The following is a 19284-nucleotide window of genomic DNA, read 5'->3' on the forward strand; positions in this document are numbered from 1 at the left end:
AGAGCATTTAGACATTAATATATCTATTTTATGATAATTAATGTTAATATAAGAAATTTGAATTTATTTAATTTGATAAATTTATATCATTTATTATAACAAAAAATATTGTAAATATCAATTCAACAGCCATTTGTAAATTCAATTTTTTTGAACACATTTTTTATTGATTGATATTTTTAAAGTAATGTTATAATCATTAAAAATTTTTAGAAAATAAAACAAAAATCATTTAACTATATAATAGATTGATTGTCTGATTTGAAATCATTTCTTAGTTTTATTGGTGATAATTTGGTCACCTTTTTGGGTCCATTGATGTTTGATAACACCGAAATGGTTGATCCGTTTTTGAACATTTTTATCAAGCATTTCATTGAGTAAATCTCTGCAGTTATAACTGAATTTCCACTCGACTTGTTTAGGTATCAATAGATCTGATTTGATTTGGTTGAGACAGTCTTTTACAAATTTGCTTTTCTCTTTTACCGCGTCTTGTTTGGTCAAACCATTGGTTTTAGGAGGTATGCCATAAGGGGGCGATTTAATTAGCATACAATACAGACATATGCCAAGAGCCCAAATATCACCTTTCATTGGATCAAATGGATTGATATCTTTAATGTCAGACTTTTTATATTTCTGTTCCAAATGTTTGGTATAAAAGATCAAAATCTGTGGCGACATATATATAACACTTTTTGCGTCTCTTTTATAAACCACTGTTTTAGCTGTTTTTCTGTACATACGATTAGTAGAGTAATCGCTTACTTTCAACACTTCCTGTCCATCCTTTGCTTTGAACACCAAAACATTGTCTAATTTAAGATTTCTGTGGGCTATACTCTGTGTATGTAAATAATTGATGGCCTCAGCGATCTGTTTGAAGTATTTCCAGGTTTGCGATTCAGTGAAACCCTTGTCTTTGCATTTGTTGAGTCGTGTTTGAAGATTATCACCGGTTGACTGCTCCATAATTATGTAAATATCTTTTTTGTCGTACATAAAGTGTCTGTAGTATTGGATCAGATGATGATTCATGTTTTGTGATTTAAAAATTTTTATTATTTTAATCATTTCTTTAGTGAATTCCCGATAAAGACCATCACTTTGAGCCAATTCTTTATATTGAAATACTTTAACAACACATTTGATTTTAGTTGACTGTTCAGTAATAGCAAAGATTTGTGAAAAGGTTCCCTTTTCGATGGCATTCATTGAATTAATTTCATAACCTCTTTGCTTAAGTCTGATCCTATGGTCATCATTAGGTATTTTGCTGTTGTATTCGACATCTGATGTAAACTTATATTCAGAATTAATAAGTTTATTGAAGTCATCATTAATGATGTCTTCTGTATCTTCATTGGATGACTTGTCCGAAACAGACGACGAGTTGGCCAACAAAAGTGCCGATTGTTTTATCTCTTTAGTCTTCTGTGTCTTCTTTTTGTTAGTTGTTTTAAATCCAAACAATTTTTTGCAAAACAGACACATATTTATATAATTACTTTGAATATACTTTGATTTATATTTAACTGATATTTTGATACAAATTTGTTTGAATTAAATTTTTTTTAATTCAAAATTATTTTCACGTTCGATAAATAATTTAGTTATAATAAATATATTATTAAATATATTAAACAATGAATTACATTTAATATATTTATTATTATTATTTTTAAATATTATATTGATATGTACAGTATATACTTTATTATATTAATAATCTATACTACTATATAATTTGTTCAATGTTTGTAGCAAATTTGTGTGACGCAAACAATTACTTTTAATGTGTCGCGCGATTATTAATAATTTAATTTATTAAATAAATAATAATTAAATAAAATCTACTTTTTTATAATAAACTGTAAGCACGTAAATGTTGCACGTGTTAACTATTGATACACATTTTATAACGTGGAGATCTAACTAGTTTTTAATAAATAAATTTCAACTATTTTATGACACTTTAATTATGACAATTACTGTATAACATTTAACTAAAATTTAGATACAAAATCTGCCAATTCTCTAAAATTTAATAACTTATTAATAATTAATAAATTTGAAACAAATGCAATGATATACTGAAATAAATTCATATTTAATACATTTGTTAACTATAACTGTATATTAAATGTTGTATAACTAATAAATTAAGAGTATATTGTTTAGTATATATTTAATTGTTTTGTTGGTCTTATTTTTTGTTAGATGGTTTGAGTTTGTGATTGCGATCCCAGTCATAAATTTTTTCATTGAAATTATTTCCCATTTTTGTCAAAACTTTGGTAAACATATTGATATAAGCCTTATAATTAGGCTCTTCTTCAAAGCTAAGATTACGTACTAATCGGACAAATTTTTCGTACTCTTCGGGCATTTCGGCGCACAGTTCGGACGGTTTGATGCGATGTTTGATTTCACCAATTTTTCGGTATCTCTCGCTAATGTCTGACACTTGTATGCCTTGCCACGGAAGCTCACCCTTGTGTAGAAACACCAACATATAGGCCATGGACTCCAAGTCATCCTACAATTGAATCAAACAGTTGTTAATACTAAACAAATCAATTGATAGTTTACATACTCGACGGCTCTGTTCTCTATTCATATGATTATTGATAGACATGTACCGCACTGTTCCCGTCCACGGCTTTCCTGTTGCCATCGGTATGTGTTGACCGGTGTTCTCATCTTTATATTCTTTACATAAACCAAAATCAATAATATGGACGACATTATAAGTGTCTGAACCGGTCGGTCCCAATAAAAAGTTTTCTGGTTTAGTATCCCGATAGACGAGTCGGTGTCCGTGAAAATCTTCAAGAATACCTATCAATTGAATGGCTAATTGGGTAGTCGTCCGAATCGAAAACTTGTCGCACTTTTCAAATACATCTTTAAGACTCGGACCCAACAGATCCATAACAAGAGCGCTCCAAATGTCACACTTTCCGAAGTAATAGATTTTGGGCACACCTTTGGATTGCTTGAGTATCTTATAAAATGAAAACTCCAGCGGCAGTGTCGGTGTAGGACTCGATCGGGCCTCTAGTTTGATGGCCGCCTCTTTACCTGTTTTTGTGTTACGACCCAAATGGAGGCGTCCGTATGAACCTAAAGATTGAGATATTGTATTGTTTTATAGTTACAGTCATTATATAAAGACAGTACAGTACCTCCTGTAATGAATCGGCCGATCTTCCAGTTGGACTTATCAATGATCTTCCCTTCCGGTGACTCCAATTTGTCGCTATTTTCCATAACTTACTTAATTACAGATTTCACAAACGATTTTCAATTATTCAGATACTGTTATATAGTATTTGATATCAAATGGTTGGGAAACTTAATCTTAAATCATAATTTATATGTGTATTCTGTTTAATGTTTTGCTTTTATGAATCGGTTATTATTTTTTTATATTATATTTTACAGTATTTTTAATCTATTATTTTGAAAATTCACGCGTCTTTGTAATGCTTTTGTTATAAATTGTTATGAATTAATCGGATGTTCTTTACTTTAAATAAAAAATTATATATAACGAGACAATAATGTCAAAAATCAAGTAAAATCTATGTCTTTACAAATAATTAAAACTTAATTGTTGTATTTGTGAACAAACATTATTATAATATTATTTCTTATATATTTTTTTTAATTATTTTTAATTACATGTATGTGTGAACTTATATTATCTATTAATTTAATTGTAGACATAAAGCATCATTATATATTTTGCATTATAATACARTATATAAATTAGTTTATCTTAATATTTAATTAAAGATTGTCAATAATTTAAATTATATATATATTTAATTTAAAAACTGTTTTTATTGTTTATTTCTAAATTCTAATTTAATGTTACCAAAAATTGTCCATTGATTAAAATAAGTTTTATATGGTTAAATTATATTATATTTTTTAAGATTTGCAATAATTGCACTAATTTTTTTATTCATTATTATTATAAAATAATAAGACAAAGTGTTTAATGATTTATTATTGTATTAAATTAATTTATCAGATTTAATACAATATAATAACAAAAACTTTATTTCAAAGTTCATAAATATTACAGTTTAAACAATATCTAATCTCTAGTATTCATTACACTAACGTTATATTAATTGCTTTATCACTAAGTTTGGAAAATTTTCTTAATTATTTTAGATTAAAATAATTATTGTACTTTATTTAGCATTATTTAATAATTACATATACATAAATAAAATTATTTTTTTAAATTAAGTAAATAAATAAAAAAATGGCAATTAAAAGAGGTTTTTAAAATTAAAATAATCAATTAAAATATCTAGAAAATGACTAGAATTTAATAAAATAATAATACATTTTGTTAAATAATAATATARTATTAATTTTATTGTTTAATAGAAGATGTATTAATGTTTATAAAATATATTACAATTTATATATTAGAAAAGATTAATGTCTTATTTGTTTAGACTATTTAATTAAATAAAATTTGTGTTATTAGTAAAATTGGCGGTTTATTATTTGAAAGATATAGATTTATTTTTTTATTTTACTGACATTTWAAAAAAATTAAAAATAGCTTAATTTAATTAATATATTCAAAGTACTTGTAAGCTTGTATTAATAAAATAAGTTTCTAATGAAATTTATTAAATTAACTTATTATTCAATTGAAGATGATTTTAGATAATTTTGTGTTTCATAAATTTTTATCTGTAGTATCAATATATACCTTAAAATATAAAGTTATTGCCTTTTCATATCATCAAAACCTGTCTGCAAATACTTAGCATACAATATCCACTTATGATATCAATAATAAATTGTGAATATATAGCAAATAATTAATAGACATTCAACATTGTATCATAATATATATATATATATATATATATATTTACAAGATTTTTTTTTAAATTAGTAAACTATTATTAGGTAAAAAAGTTCAAATAAATAATGTTTTAGTTATTAATCTAAAAATACTGTATTTAATATTACTTATCATAAATTATTAATATTTACTTATATTGTGATTATTTATTGCAATAACAATAGTATTTTTTATAAATATAATATATTAAAAATAAATTAGGATTCATTATTTTTGTTTATATATATTTTAAACTACTGTACAGTACAGTGTATATATACTGTATATAACAAGTAAAATACTAAAATAATCTTTATAGACTATTACTAAATATAATATTTAAATGATATTATAATTTGTTAAACTATTTTYATGATTTAAGTTTATAAAATYAATTATTTGTTTTCTTGTTTTTAACTTAATAATCAGTAAATATTGTTTGCATTATTAATGCACTTAATTTGAACTCATAAATGATATTTACATTAAAATAGTGATTTTAAACTAAAATTAAAACTATTATAAGTTATTGTATTGAACATAATTGAGTACTTGAACACAATGTACGCAATGTATTTGCATTTTTTAAATAAATATATACAATGTTATATTTTTGGTACAAAATTTATACAAACCAAAAAATAAAGTGAATTTAATATTTGTTTATTTGTTTGTTTTTTAATTGTGAAACAACATTTTCTACATTACATTTGAATTAAGCAAAATATCAAATCAATTAATATATTATATATGGAAAATTTTTGTGGCTCACATTTTTGGGTAAAATTATTATAATATATTTAATTTAWTTTATMTCAATATAATCAGATTAGTTAAAAAAATATTTGTAAATAAATTTATCCAAAGGATTGGGATCTTTCCTGGAATTCCCATTCATTACCGGAATTTACTTATTGTTTTGAAGAGACAATTCTTGTATGGATTCCGTGTCTCTTATTATGGATTCTGTCATTCATTGATTTATATAAAATCTATTTCGATAACAATAGAAAACCCAATCCATATACTGTATTATCAATTACTAAAATTGTAAGTCAATTATCATATAATGATTCAAATAATAAAATAAAATAAAATAAATAATAAAGTAATAATAAAATCCATTTTCTAATTTTATTCAATACTTTATATAGATATTATCATTGGTTTTATTAGCTATAAGTTTGTTTGAATTAATTGTTTCWACAGTCAAATACTTAAATAATGATTATTTTGTGTTTACCGTACACTTTGTCACACCAGTCATTAAGTCCCTTACATTTGTATGTATTTAAATAATATAAAACTGAGAATCACTTAAACTGTTTTGTCAACAAAATAATTTTCTACAGATTTATGTCGTAATTTTAAATCGTTTACATCGAAAACATGGTATCCATTCATCGAGTGTTATCTTTATATTTTGGTTTGTATTGTCAATTGGGTCCACATTTACTTACCGGACAACTATTCATAGTCTTCAAAATGAAGTATAAAATTTAATTATATTTTTCATTATAAAATTTTTAAATTAATTAATATATTTCTATTTAATTTACAMATAATTAGAAATACTTTAGCGGATTATTAGATTCATATAGATTTATGGCTACAATTTTGTATTACCCCATAGTTTTGATTCAATTATTATTTTCATGTTTTTCTGACATCTCTTATGTCGATATTTTTGCCAAAAGAGATCCGGTAATTACTTTAAAACATTTTTAATTAACAAATTTTTTATATTTAATAAATATATTATTTGAATGTAAAGAATAAGTGTCCGAAGGAATCTGCATCGTCTTTATCTCGATTGACATTTTGGTGGTTCAATTCAATGATATTTAAAGGATATAAAAAGCCGCTCAACACTACCGACATGTGGTCTCTATCCCATAAAAACCAAACAAATTATATTTTGAGAATCTTTGATAAAATATGGAATCCGGCCTTTGAAAAGGCTAAAGATAATGCCATACAAAGGGCAGCACCGGGAGAGGCCATCATCACTGAGATAAGCATTTTGAACACTATTATTAAGACATTTTGGCCGGGGATGCTATTAGCGGCATTGATCCGATTGGTGGCCAGTTCTCTGACATTTGTAAATCCAATGGTTTTGGATTTGTTGATAAATTTTATGGCACCAAATAGTACTGAACCCGAATGGAGGGGCTATCTGTACGCTACACTTATGTTGATATCACCGATGTTTGAATCACTTCTTAATAGTCAATAYGAGTATAGGATTAATGCCATTAGTATGAGAATCAGATCATGTGTTATATCGACTATTTATAAAAAGGTTGACTAAATAACAAAATAATTTAATAAATGTATTAATAAATGATTTAACTTTAATATTGTAGAGTTTGAAACTGTCGAGCTCTGGACGTAAAGACTTTACCACCGGTGAGATCGTTAATTTAATGTCAGTGGACTCACAACGTATTGTTGAGTTTGTAAATATGGTTAACCATCTCTGGTCGGCACCATTTCAGATCATTTTGGGATTAGTTTTATTATGGCAACAGTTAGGTGTGGCCACACTGGCAGGTATTGGACTAATGTTGGTTTTAGTGCCATTCAATGCCTACATCACCACAAAGATGAGGTTCGTTCAAACGTCGATTATGAAGGAAAAAGATAAAAGAGTGAAACTGATGAATGAAATACTAAACGGCATTAAAGTATTAAAACTGTACGCATGGGAGACATCGTTCAGRGATCTGGTGATGAACTTCCGGAAGAAAGAGTGTATTGCATTGAAATCATTAGCTTATCTGAACGCAGCCATGGTTTTCGTATTTAGTTCGGCGCCATTTTTTGTAAGTATTGATATATAAAGATAAAGATAATTAACTTTATATTATTATTAATTTTTCAATTGTCTAAAAACAGGTCGGTTTGTTCAGTTTTGCCGCATTTGTGCTCATATCCGACGACAATATATTGGACGCTAATAAAGCATTTGTGTCGTTGTCTCTCTTTAACATAATCAGTAAGTTTTGATTTTTTATTAATAAAACTCATTTAAAATTGCCTTATTTTTTAGGAATACCTTTGGGATATTTACCTTTAATATTATCAATGGGTGCAATGGTATGTCTACTTTTTTATGTAACATACAATAGTTTTAAGTGTTTGTTAACAAAATAAATCTTTATTTAGTTTTTAGTTTCGATTAACAGAATTGACAAATACTTGAATGCCGACGAAATTGAYTTAAAAGCTATAACCCATAAATCGGAAGTGAAATATCCGGTGATCATCGAGAATGGTGTCTTCAGTTGGGCTAAAGGCGATAATCCTGTGCTAAGAAATATTAATTTACGCGCGACAAACAAAAAACTTGTAGCTGTAGTGGGACAGGTAGGGTCTGGGAAGTCATCGCTATTGTCAGCAATATTGGGTGATATGGAGAAATTGAAGGGAACTGTTAATACAAAGGGTAGTATCGCTTAYGTACCACAACAGGCATGGATTCAAAATGAGACGCTCAGACAGAATATTCTGTTTGCCAAACATTACAATGAAATGAATTATAATCGGGTTCTCGAGGCCTGTGCTCTGGAGGCAGATATGAAAGTATTGGCCGCCGGAGACATGACTGAAATAGGAGAGAAAGGCATTAATTTATCGGGCGGTCAAAAACAGAGAGTATCGTTAGCCAGAGCTGTATATGCAAATGCAGACATCTATTTATTAGACGACCCGCTCAGGTATATAAGTTATAATAATTAATTAATTATATTATTTTTTATAACTATTTTTTTATTACTAATCAATAGTGCTGTGGACGCACATGTAGGTCGACATTTGTTTGACAGAGTAATTGGTCCCAAAGGTATACTCAGTAATAAGACACGCATTTTGGTCACACATAGAGTATCAATGTTGCCATTTGTCGACCAAATCATTGTTCTCAATGAGGGAACAATTTCAGAAATTGGAACTTTTGATGAATTGGTATCAAATAAAGGAGATTTTGCTAATTTTGTGGCCGAATATATAGTGGAACAGAAAGATGATGACATACATGAAGATGATGTACAACTCATTGAAGAGATCGCTGAAAAAGTTAAGCCAATTCTTGAGAGAAATCTTTCGTATACCGAATCATTGACCCAACCGTCCGAAACAAGTGATTATTCAAAGAAAAARTCATATTATAGATCAACGAGTCGTATAAGTAGTCACGGAAAGTCATCTTCAGATAGACCTGAAACCATAAAAGAAGAAAACAAAGGCCGACCCAATCGAATGGGACGTCTGATTGAATCTGAGTCCAGCGAAACGGGATCCGTTAAAATCGATGTCTACAAAAAGTATATGAAAACAATTGGATTTGTTTTATGTTCGGGTATTATATTTTCATTTATCGCCTCCAATGTCGCACAAGTATTATCCGGTCTTTGGTTGAGTGAGTGGTCTAATGATTCACTCGATCCCAAAACAAGGGGTAATTACGGTCTCCGGGATTTACGGTTAGGTGTTTACGGAGCCTTCGGTTTCGTCGAAGCTTTTTTCTCGTTGACGGCCAGTATTAGTCTAAATTTGGCCTGTATTAGGGCCGCAAAGATTATGCACAACGATATGATTAAACGCATCATAAGAGCGCCCATGTCTTTCTTTGGTTGGTATCTCATTAATACATATATATATAATATATATAATTTTAATTAAGATATGATATTATATACAGACACGACACCAATTGGAAGAATATTGAATCGTTTCTCCAAAGACATTGATACCGCAGACATGTCTTTATTATTTAACTTACGAATGATGATAATGCAGTTTTTCAGAACAATTGTAGCCTTTTCTATGATAAGTTTGGAAACACCTATTGTTTTAGTGGCTATATTACCGCTGGCTGTCGTATATTATATGATTCAACGCATTTATATCTCCAGTTCCCGTCAATTAAAACGAATCGACTCAACCACTCGATCACCAATTTATAATCATTTCAGCGAAACAGTAAACGGATCGTCAAGTATTAGGGCCTACGGAGTGACAGAAAAGTTTATACAAGAGTTCAACGGACGGGTCGACGATAATCACATTTGTTATTATCCGAGTTTTACGGCCTCGCGTTGGCTCGCTATTAGACTCGAGTTTTTAGGCTATTGTATTGTATTTATTGCGGCAGTATTTGCTGTATTGGCCAGACATTCGTTAAGTCCTGGATTGGCCGGTCTGGCCATTAGTTATTCATTAAATATAACATCCATTTTAGGAATGTTTGTCCGATCGGCCACTGATCTCGAAACTAATATTGTTTCCGTTGAGAGGTGTCTTGAATATACAGAAACGCCAACCGAAGTATAGATTTTTTAATTTAAATAATATATTTACTATAATTTTGTTAATTGATATGATATACTGTATATTTGTAGGCCGATTGGTATAATGAAGTGACAAAACCTAATATAAATTGGCCGGAAAAGGGAGAAATACATTTCAATAATTATAGCACACGATATCGGGATGGTTTGGATTTAGTATTAAGAAAGATTGTATTGGATATCAATTCGGGAGAAAAAGTTGGAATAGTTGGCCGCACGGGTGCCGGCAAATCATCACTAACTTTAGCCCTGTTTCGACTCATTGAACCGGTCGAGGGAACCATTTTCATAGATAACGTTGATATCAGAAAATTAGGTTTATATGACTTGAGATCAAGGATTACAATCATACCTCAAGATCCCGCACTTTTTACCGGAACATTACGTCTCAATTTGGATCCATTTAATCAATACTCTGATAATGAAATTTGGAGAGCATTAGAGTCGGCACATCTCAAGACTTTTGTCGACAGTTTGGATAAAGGATTAAGTTATCAGATATCAGAAGGAGGAGAAAACTTAAGTGTCGGACAAAAACAATTGGTTTGTTTGGCGAGAGCTTTGTTGAGGAGGACTAAGATCCTAGTCTTGGATGAGGCGACAGCCGGTATAACAATCATTAAGTCATTATTAAGTCATAAATTATTGATAATATTATTTGAATTATTAATAGCTATTGATATGGAAACGGATGACTTGATTCAAGAAACAATTAGAAAGGAGTTTGAGTCGTCAACTATTGTAACGATTGCCCACCGATTGAATACAATCATWGATTACGACAGAGTACTGGTTATGGATAAGGGATCGGTAGCTGAGTTTGACAGTCCTAACAATCTATTAGCAAACACTAGCTCTATATTTTACTCAATGGCTAAAGAAGCAAACCTTGTATCCTAATTTTTATGTAATATATAATATGATATATTTAAATATTTTTTTATTTATCATTGTAGTTAATATGATTCATAACTTTAAATTAATTTTTTAGAAATAACTTTTTTTTATATATAAACAATTTAAATAATTATTAAGTTAAATAAAAAATTATTAATTTTTATGAGTAGTTTTAATTATTATTAGAAAATTTATTGTTTTAATTAATTAACATTTTCAATAACTTTTAACCCAATTTAACCTTTTTAATAATTCCTAAACCTTTTTTATAATTTATTTGTCTACCAATAATGGCATATATGGTTATATTATTGCATTAAATTAACCATGACAAACATTAACAATAATTAATTATGATTATAAATAAACAAAAAAAATATTTAATTGTATTGCACTACAGCTAGCTCTACAATACAATTACATTGAATGTAGTTAACTACTGTATAATTTACTGTATTAAATATATATTAAATTCAATAATTTATTTGACAATATAAAGAGAGAGTCTTAAACAGCGGCGCCGACGACGACAGCGGCGATGCTTTTAATTTCAATTATCTGGTCAACAATGGTTTTAAAAGTGACCAAGGGCAATGTTGTAGATAATTTTAAACTAAATAAGATTGTAATTGGTCATTTTTTAATTAATTGCATGATTGGCCATATAATATACAGTCGACTGTTAAAAAATTGTAAAAATGATAGTCGACTGGAATTATCTGCCCAATCATGAAATTAATTTTTAAAAATGACCAATTACAATCTTATTTAGTGTAAAATTATCTACATTGCCATTGGTCACTCTTAAAACCATTGATGACCAGATAATTGAAATTAAAAGCATCGCCGCTGTCGTCATCGGCGCCGCTGTTTAAGACTCTCTCCAATACAAATAAACTTTTAATTTTCATTATTCAGACAAATGATTGCATGCTTTGTCTATTTAAAGATAAGGTTTTTAAAATTATTTATTTTGATAAAACAATTGTTAGAGTACTTTGCATTTATAGTTTATCTTATAAATACTGTATATTGGTTTCATTAAATTATACATATATTAACACAAAAGTGTACATATGGTGCTTATGTTTAATCAAATCAGTTATTTCTAATTTTAATATTTAATAAATTTGATCATAATTTTATTTAGTATTCAAACTTAAGTTTATGTGATTAAAACACTTATGAATATAATTGTTTTACATGTGAACAATAGTTATCAAATATGTTTACATTGATCATAAATATGATCATAAGTTTATTTTAATTTATAACATCCAAACTTTTATAAAATAATTATATGAAAATAGATTAAATTTTGAGTTTTAGTAATTTTTAAGCTTTTATTAATAGTTATATGTAATGTCAAAATCAAATTTGTTTAACATTGAAAGGTTGTCTTAAAATGATATATAATATAATAACTAACAACTTTATGTGTATTATCTTATTTATTATTAATAGATAATGTTTGTATTACAAATTGTAATTTACAATATAAATTTTCTAAACTATAATACAGTAATATATTTATAATACTGTATTTTACTTTTATTAAATTCACTTATGTACACAATGTATATCACTTAACAAAACACTGTTTGATTTTATATGTTAATTTTTTATTCATAATTTTTTTTAATCAATTTAATTTTATATTTATAATTTTATTAAAATAAATCATAACATTATTATTATAATTATTTTATATGAAAGTTATTTTCAACAATATTGTGATTTCTGGACAATTTTGTATTGTAAACAATGATACCATTTTGCTGTAATAACTTTTGGGTAATTTTAAAATATAATTTAAAATATAATATAATTTAAATAAAATATAATTTATTATTAAATAATTTGAAAGGATTGGGACATATCATGGAATACCCAAACATTTCCCGATTTTACCATTTGTTTTGAAGAGTCGGTTCTCATTTGGATTCCGTGTCTCATATTCTGGATGTTATCATTGAGTGAATCACTATTTATAAGTAATAAATACTACAAAACTATATATTCATGGGATTTCATCGAATCGCTTAAAATTGTATAATATTATAAATTAATACAATCTTTAAAATATGCAAAATATTAATCATAATTAAATATTTTAGTTTTTAGCATTCATTTTGTTTGTATTAAATGTAATTGAATTTGTTTCCAATTTTACTGGCGATTCACAAGAATCTAATGCATCATTAATTGACTTCATTTCGCCATTTGTCAAGTCTATCACATTTGTATGAAATTTATTATTTATTATATCATAAGTTAATTAAACATTTTAAATCTTATTTAAAGATTTATTTCATACATCGCTTACAAGTTCATCACAAATATAGTTATCATTCATCGGCAGCGGTATTCATATTTTGGTTACTTTTAACAATTGGCACCACTTTTAACTACAGAACTATAATTACTCTCATTTTCACAGACAATGTAAGTATCATTTTGAACTTATTATAAATTTTAATGTATTATTTCTTATATTTTTTTAGGATAAAAGCGTTTTATTCTTAAGTGAAACTAAATTTATAATTAAAATACTTTCGTATCCAATAATTTTGACACAATTTATATTATCGTGTTTTTCAAACTACTCATATGAAAACTTAAACACAATACAAAAAGTATTATATTTAATAGTAACAAAATATATTTAAATATATAATATTAATCATTTTATTAAATTATTTTAGAAAACAAGTCCCGAAAAATATGTATCATTTATATCTCAAATGACATTTAATTGGTTCAATAGTATGGTTATAAAGGGCCGCAACAGGACATTGACGACCAATGATCTCTGGGATCTCGATGTTCATAATTTGAGTAATTATATTATTAACAAATTCAACAAAATTTGGTTACCATTGCTGAATAAAAAGAAACTGTTTGAAAATGAGATGAAAAGTAAAACTAAAAACCATATCAAACTAATTGGTCCGCTTTTGAAGACATTTTGGTTGCAAATGTTTTTCGTCAGTCTCATCAAACTGATGGCCAGTAGTCTAGTATTTATCAGTCCATTAGTATTGGATAGTCTTTTATCATTTATGAATCCCAATAATACTGAACCCTATTGGAGGGGGTATTTCTATGCACTAATAATGTTTGTGGCGCTTATGATTGAATCCATACTTAACAATCAATATGAGTATCAAAACAATTTGCTTGCAATGAGAATAAGGGCCACTATTATCTCAGTTATTTATAATAAGGTTTTTGACTAATCATATAATGTATAATTAGTTAATTTAATTAATACGGTATTAACTTATTATGCAATAGACTCTTAAGCTATCGAGTTGTGGACGAAAGAGCTTCACTTCCGGAGAGATTGTAAACCTAATGTCTGTTGATTGTCAACGAGTTATTGACTTCTTTTTGATGGTCAACTTTGTCTGGTCAGCGCCTCTGCAGATCACTATAGTACTGATACTATTGTGGCAACAGTTGGGAATCGCAACACTCGCTGGACTTGCATTTCTCGTCATATTATTGCCATTTAACTCTTATATGGCTAATATTGTCCGCAGTTTTCAATCACAACAAATGAAATTCAAAGATCAAAGAGTAAAACTTATGAGTGAAATATTGAATGGCATTAAAGTTCTCAAATTGTATGCTTGGGAACAGTCTTTTATGGACCGGTTATTGAAAATCAGGGAAAATGAAGTGAAATCACTTAATAAAGCAGCCATTTACCAGGGTGCTATTACATTCTCATTTGTATCAGCTCATTTTTTTGTTAGTTACCTTGTTTATGTTTTTGATGTGCAAGTCATTAAAGTTTATATTATATTAATTTATAGGTTGGATTAGTTAGTTTTGGCACTTATGTGTTTATATCGCCCGATAATATCTTAAATCCAAATAAAGCATTTGTCTCACTATCACTCTTCAATCTAATGAGTATTAAATAATATAAATTGACCATGAATAATTTTTGATGTTATATTTTAATTATAAATTATAGGACTACCTTTAGGATACATTCCTGTATTACTTTCAATGAGTGCATTAGTATGTTATTTATAACTGTAAATTTTTATCACTTTTTCAAATGTATTTTATTTATCAATAGTATTTGGTATCACTTAACAGAATCGATGATTTTTTGAATGCCGATGAAATCGATGAAAATTCAGTTTTTAGAGAAAATAACGCAAATATACCGATAATTATAAATAGCGCCACATTTTCCTGGAGTAAGGATTGTTCACCACTTCTTAAAGATCTATCATTATTTGTTAAACCCAAGCAATTAGTTGCTATTGTGGGACAGGTAGGCGCTGGAAAATCATCATTACTTTCAGCAATTTTAGGCGAAATGGAAATCCTTAAGGGAACTGTCGGTGTCAGTGGAAAAATTGCTTATGTATCACAAGAGGCTTGGATTCAGAATAAAACAATTAAACAGAATATTCTGTTCAACGAAACAGTTAACGAAAGGTTTTATAATAAAGTTCTTGAATCCTGTGATTTGACAAATGATCTGAAAGTTCTGATGGCCGGAGATATGACTGAAATCGGAGAAAAAGGTATCAATTTGTCGGGCGGTCAGAAACAACGGGTTTCGTTAGCCAGAGCTCTCTATTCTAACGCTGACATCTATTTATTGGACGATCCATTGAGGTAAGCGTCCAATTATTTAATGAAATTATAAATTATATTAATTATAAGTATTAAAAATATCAACAAAAATATTAAACTTAATTACAGTGCTGTTGACACACATGTTGGTCGACATTTGTTTAATAAAGCTATCGGTCCGAAAGGTATGTTAAAAAATAAAATAAGAATTTTGGTGACACATCGCATCTCAATATTACCACAAGTGGACCAAATTGTTGTCTTAAAAAACGGAACTATTTCTGAATGCGGAACTTTTGATGAATTAATTGCCAAAAATGGATATTTTGCTGAATTTATTACAGAATATTTGATGCAAGAGTCTGACTCTGATCCTGAAAACGAAGACAAAACTGTAATTAAAAAATTGAAACAACAAATGCAACCATTGATAGACTCGTCTATTGAGGAATCAATCAGACAATCCATTAGCGGTTCTACTAATTCACTGAATAATACCAGAAGATTAATAACAAGAAAGTCGTCGAGTATTTTAAGTGTAAAAAGTAGTAAATATGGCAAACAAGAGGAAAGTATTCAAATTAACTCAAAATCAAAAATTGGTTGTTTGATTGACAATGAAAAGGCAGAGACGGGATCAGTTAAATTACAAGTCTATAAAAATTATATTAAATTAATTGGTTATGCGTTTAGCGCTGTTATTATCATATCATCAATAATCTCAAATGTATCACAAGTATTGGCAGGTCTTTGGCTCAATGAGTGGTCTAACGATGCGCTAAATTCAAGTAATTATAATAATACAAACTTAAGAAATATAAGACTTGGAGTTTACGCCGGTATCGGGATATTAGACGCAGTTTTTAATTTGATTGCAAATATATCCGTAAGTCTTGGCTGTATTAATGCATCCAAATTATTGCATAATATAATGCTGAAGCGTATCATAAAAGCACCAATGCACTTTTTCGGTTAGTTATTATAAATTATTTATATTTATAAATATAATTATTTGTTTTAATATTATAAATAATATATATTTTATTTTTTTTAGATACGACACCAAACGGTCGTATTATGAATCGTTTCAGCCGAGACCTGGACACGGCTGATGTGTCCCTCGTGTTTAACCTAAGGATGACTATATTGCAATTTTTTAGGATAATTGTGACATTTGTTATGATTAGTTTAGAGACACCACTAGTGCTCGCAGTTGTCTTTCCGATATCAGTCATCTATTATTTGATTCAACAGTTTTTTATCCCTACTTCTCGACAATTGAAACGAATTGATTCAATCACTCGATCGCCAATTTATAGTCATTTCAGCGAAACAGTCAACGGATCGTCAAGTATTAGGGCGTACGGAGTGACAGAAAAGTTCATACAAGAGTCCAACCGACGGGTCGACGACAACCATATCTGTTATTATTCAAGTTTTACGGCCTCGCGTTGGCTATCAATAAGACTAGAGTTTTTAGGCTATTGTATTGTATTGATGTCTACATTGTTTGCAGTCATATCACGACATAATCTTAGTCCTGGTATTGCGGGACTGGCTATCAGTTATTCACTTAATTTAACCGGAATTTTAGGAATGTTTGTCCGATCGGCCACTGAAATGGAGAGCAATATTGTTTCAATTGAAAGAAGTATTGAATATACAGAGACACCGATTGAGGTATAATTAATAAACAAATAAATTATTTTTTGTGAATTTATTAATATTTTAAATTTATAGGCCGAGTGGTTCAATGAATATGCAAAACTTGAAAATAATTGGCCAGAAAATGGTAATATTGTTTTTAGTAACTATAGTACCAAATATCGTGATGGCTTAGATATGGTACTCAACAAAATTTGTATTAAAATAAAACACAAAGAAAAGATAGGAATAGTTGGCCGCACGGGTGCCGGCAAATCATCACTAACTTTAGCCCTGTTTCGACTCATTGAACCGGTCGAGGGAACCATTTTCATAGATAACGTTGATATCAGAAAATTAGGTTTATATGACTTGAGATCAAGGATTACAATCATACCTCAAGATCCCGCACTTTTTACCGGAACATTACGTCTCAATTTGGATCCATTTAATCAATACTCTGATAATGAAATTTGGAGAGCATTAGAGTCGGCACATCTCAAGACTTTTGTCGACAGTTTGGATAAAGGATTAAGTTATCAGATATCAGAAGGAGGAGAAAACTTAAGTGTCGGACAAAAACAATTGGTTTGTTTGGCGAGAGCTTTGTTGAGGAGGACTAAGATCCTAGTCTTGGATGAGGCGACAGCCGGTATAACAATCATTAAGTCATAAATTATTGATAATATTATTTGAATTATTAATAGCCATTGATATGGAAACTGATAGTTTGATTCAAGAAACAATTAGAAAGGAGTTTGAGTCGTCAACTATTGTAACGATTGCCCACCGATTGAATACAATCATAGATTACGACAGAGTACTGGTTATGGATAAGGGATCGGTAGCTGAGTTTGACAGTCCTAACAATCTATTGGCAAACTCTAGCTCTATATTTTACTCAATGGCTAAAGAAGCCAATATTATATCAATACATTAAAAGTACAAAAAAATACATATAAATTTATTATAAAAATAATATTCAATAATTAAGGTACATAACAAACTTGATTAAAAAGTACTATTATATGTAAAAAATTATAATATAATTTATAATTTATAAAACAATATATTAATATTTAATTAATTAATTTTATTGTATTTATATTTATTTTAAAAAAACAATTATCTATTTTTAAATATCATGTGTTCTTAAATAAATTTTCATATTTATCATTATAAGTAAATACTAAAATTTATTTATGGTTTTAATAGGACGATAAATGCTATAAAAGCTGAACTAACAAACCTATGTTTAACAAAATGTATTAAATGACTGCAATTAATTCAATGGACACGACCTTCGGTTTAATTAATTGAATGAAAATATTATAATTATTAGTTGCATTCAAATGATATGATTTTTCTAAATCTACTTTTTTCTGGCAATAAATTTTATTGACAAAATAATGTTACCAATTTTTTTTTAAATTGCGTTAAAATTTAATAAACTATCATGTTACTTTTTCAAATGTTTTATAACAATTTTGATATTTTTAATGTTTTAATATTTTATTCACATAATACAAAACATTTATGTCGAGATTTTCAAAACAAAACTATTTATTTATATTTGTTTTGAATGCTTTCATAAATAAAATACATGAATGACTGTATATAAAAAATTATGTATAATATTGTATTTAATCAGCTATTCTTTATATTAATAAATTCATAATCATATTGTAATTACAGGTGTAATAGTTATTGTAATTATAATATAATAGTCATTTTTTATTTAATTCAGATGTATGTCATCGCAATTTACAAATACATATATAATATAATATAATATACTGTACCCATTAAGGTGACTGCCTATACCTTTAAGTATACATTGAAATAATTTTTTTGAAGGCAAAAATAAAAAACATTACGTTTTCCCGTATTTATCAGATATTA

General features: G+C 27.9%; 4 protein-coding genes across 4 annotated transcripts; 2 read left to right on the plus strand and 2 right to left on the minus strand.

Moving 5' to 3' along the window:
- Positions 1–267: 267 nt before the first annotated feature.
- Positions 268–2111, minus strand: LOC128961647 (testis-specific serine/threonine-protein kinase 4-like). Its single transcript, XM_054307903.1, has 3 exons — positions 2098–2111; positions 2025–2040; positions 268–1446 (listed from the first exon to the last, which is right to left on the minus strand). The coding sequence occupies exons 1-3, from the start codon at positions 2109–2111 to the stop codon at positions 268–270; spliced, it is 1209 nt and encodes a 402-aa protein (XP_054163878.1).
- A 69-nt stretch (positions 2112–2180) lies between these two features.
- On the minus strand, positions 2181–3408 carry LOC128961283 (casein kinase I-like). The gene is made up of 3 exons (XM_054307500.1): positions 3192–3408; positions 2600–3129; positions 2181–2542 (listed from the first exon to the last, which is right to left on the minus strand). Exons 1-3 carry the CDS (start codon positions 3274–3276, stop codon positions 2210–2212), a joined length of 948 nt encoding a protein of 315 aa, XP_054163475.1. The 5' UTR covers positions 3277–3408; the 3' UTR covers positions 2181–2209.
- Positions 3409–5524: 2116 nt separating this feature from the next.
- On the plus strand, positions 5525–11139 carry LOC128961648 (multidrug resistance-associated protein 1-like). The gene is made up of 14 exons (XM_054307904.1): positions 5525–5665; positions 5753–5935; positions 6040–6168; positions 6238–6375; positions 6455–6589; positions 6660–7190; positions 7255–7713; positions 7787–7886; positions 7941–7987; positions 8057–8607; positions 8677–9521; positions 9591–10216; positions 10291–10846; positions 10913–11139. The coding sequence occupies exons 1-14, from the start codon at positions 5636–5638 to the stop codon at positions 11137–11139; spliced, it is 4557 nt and encodes a 1518-aa protein (XP_054163879.1). The 5' UTR covers positions 5525–5635.
- Positions 11140–12867: 1728 nt separating this feature from the next.
- LOC128961861 (multidrug resistance-associated protein 1-like) lies at positions 12868–18358 on the plus strand. The gene is made up of 14 exons (XM_054308166.1): positions 12868–12930; positions 13004–13186; positions 13254–13379; positions 13441–13581; positions 13641–13772; positions 13842–14363; positions 14434–14892; positions 14958–15057; positions 15122–15168; positions 15230–15780; positions 15868–16709; positions 16793–17418; positions 17479–18034; positions 18090–18358. Exons 1-14 carry the CDS (start codon positions 12901–12903, stop codon positions 18320–18322), a joined length of 4548 nt encoding a protein of 1515 aa, XP_054164141.1. The 5' UTR covers positions 12868–12900; the 3' UTR covers positions 18323–18358.
- Positions 18359–19284: the final 926 nt, after the last annotated feature.

Source organism: Oppia nitens, unplaced genomic scaffold (genome assembly GCF_028296485.1).
Source record: "Oppia nitens isolate AA-2021 unplaced genomic scaffold, nextdenovo-longstitch-racon4-pilon3 scaffold5_pilon_pilon_pilon, whole genome shotgun sequence".
Taxonomy (NCBI): Eukaryota; Metazoa; Arthropoda; class Arachnida; order Sarcoptiformes; family Oppiidae; genus Oppia; species Oppia nitens.

Bases quoted from the DNA above. Each gene is read 5' to 3' on its own strand.
- LOC128961283 (XM_054307500.1), bottom strand. From the start codon at position 3,276: ATGGAAAATAGCGACAAATTGGAGTCACCGGAAGGGAAGATCATTGAT. The intron at 3,130-3,191 runs GTACTGTACTGT...CTCAATCTTTAG, and splicing joins CGGCCGATTCATTACAGGAG to GTTCATACGGACGCCTCCAT. The intron at 2,543-2,599 runs GTATGTAAACTA...ATTCAATTGTAG, and splicing joins ATAGAGAACAGAGCCGTCGA to GATGACTTGGAGTCCATGGC.
- LOC128961861 (XM_054308166.1), top strand. From the start codon at position 12,901: ATGATACCATTTTGCTGTAATAACTTTTGG. The intron at 15,169-15,229 runs GTATGTTATTTA...ATTTATCAATAG, and splicing joins TACTTTCAATGAGTGCATTA to TATTTGGTATCACTTAACAG. The intron at 17,419-17,478 runs GTATAATTAATA...TTAAATTTATAG, and splicing joins ATACAGAGACACCGATTGAG to GCCGAGTGGTTCAATGAATA.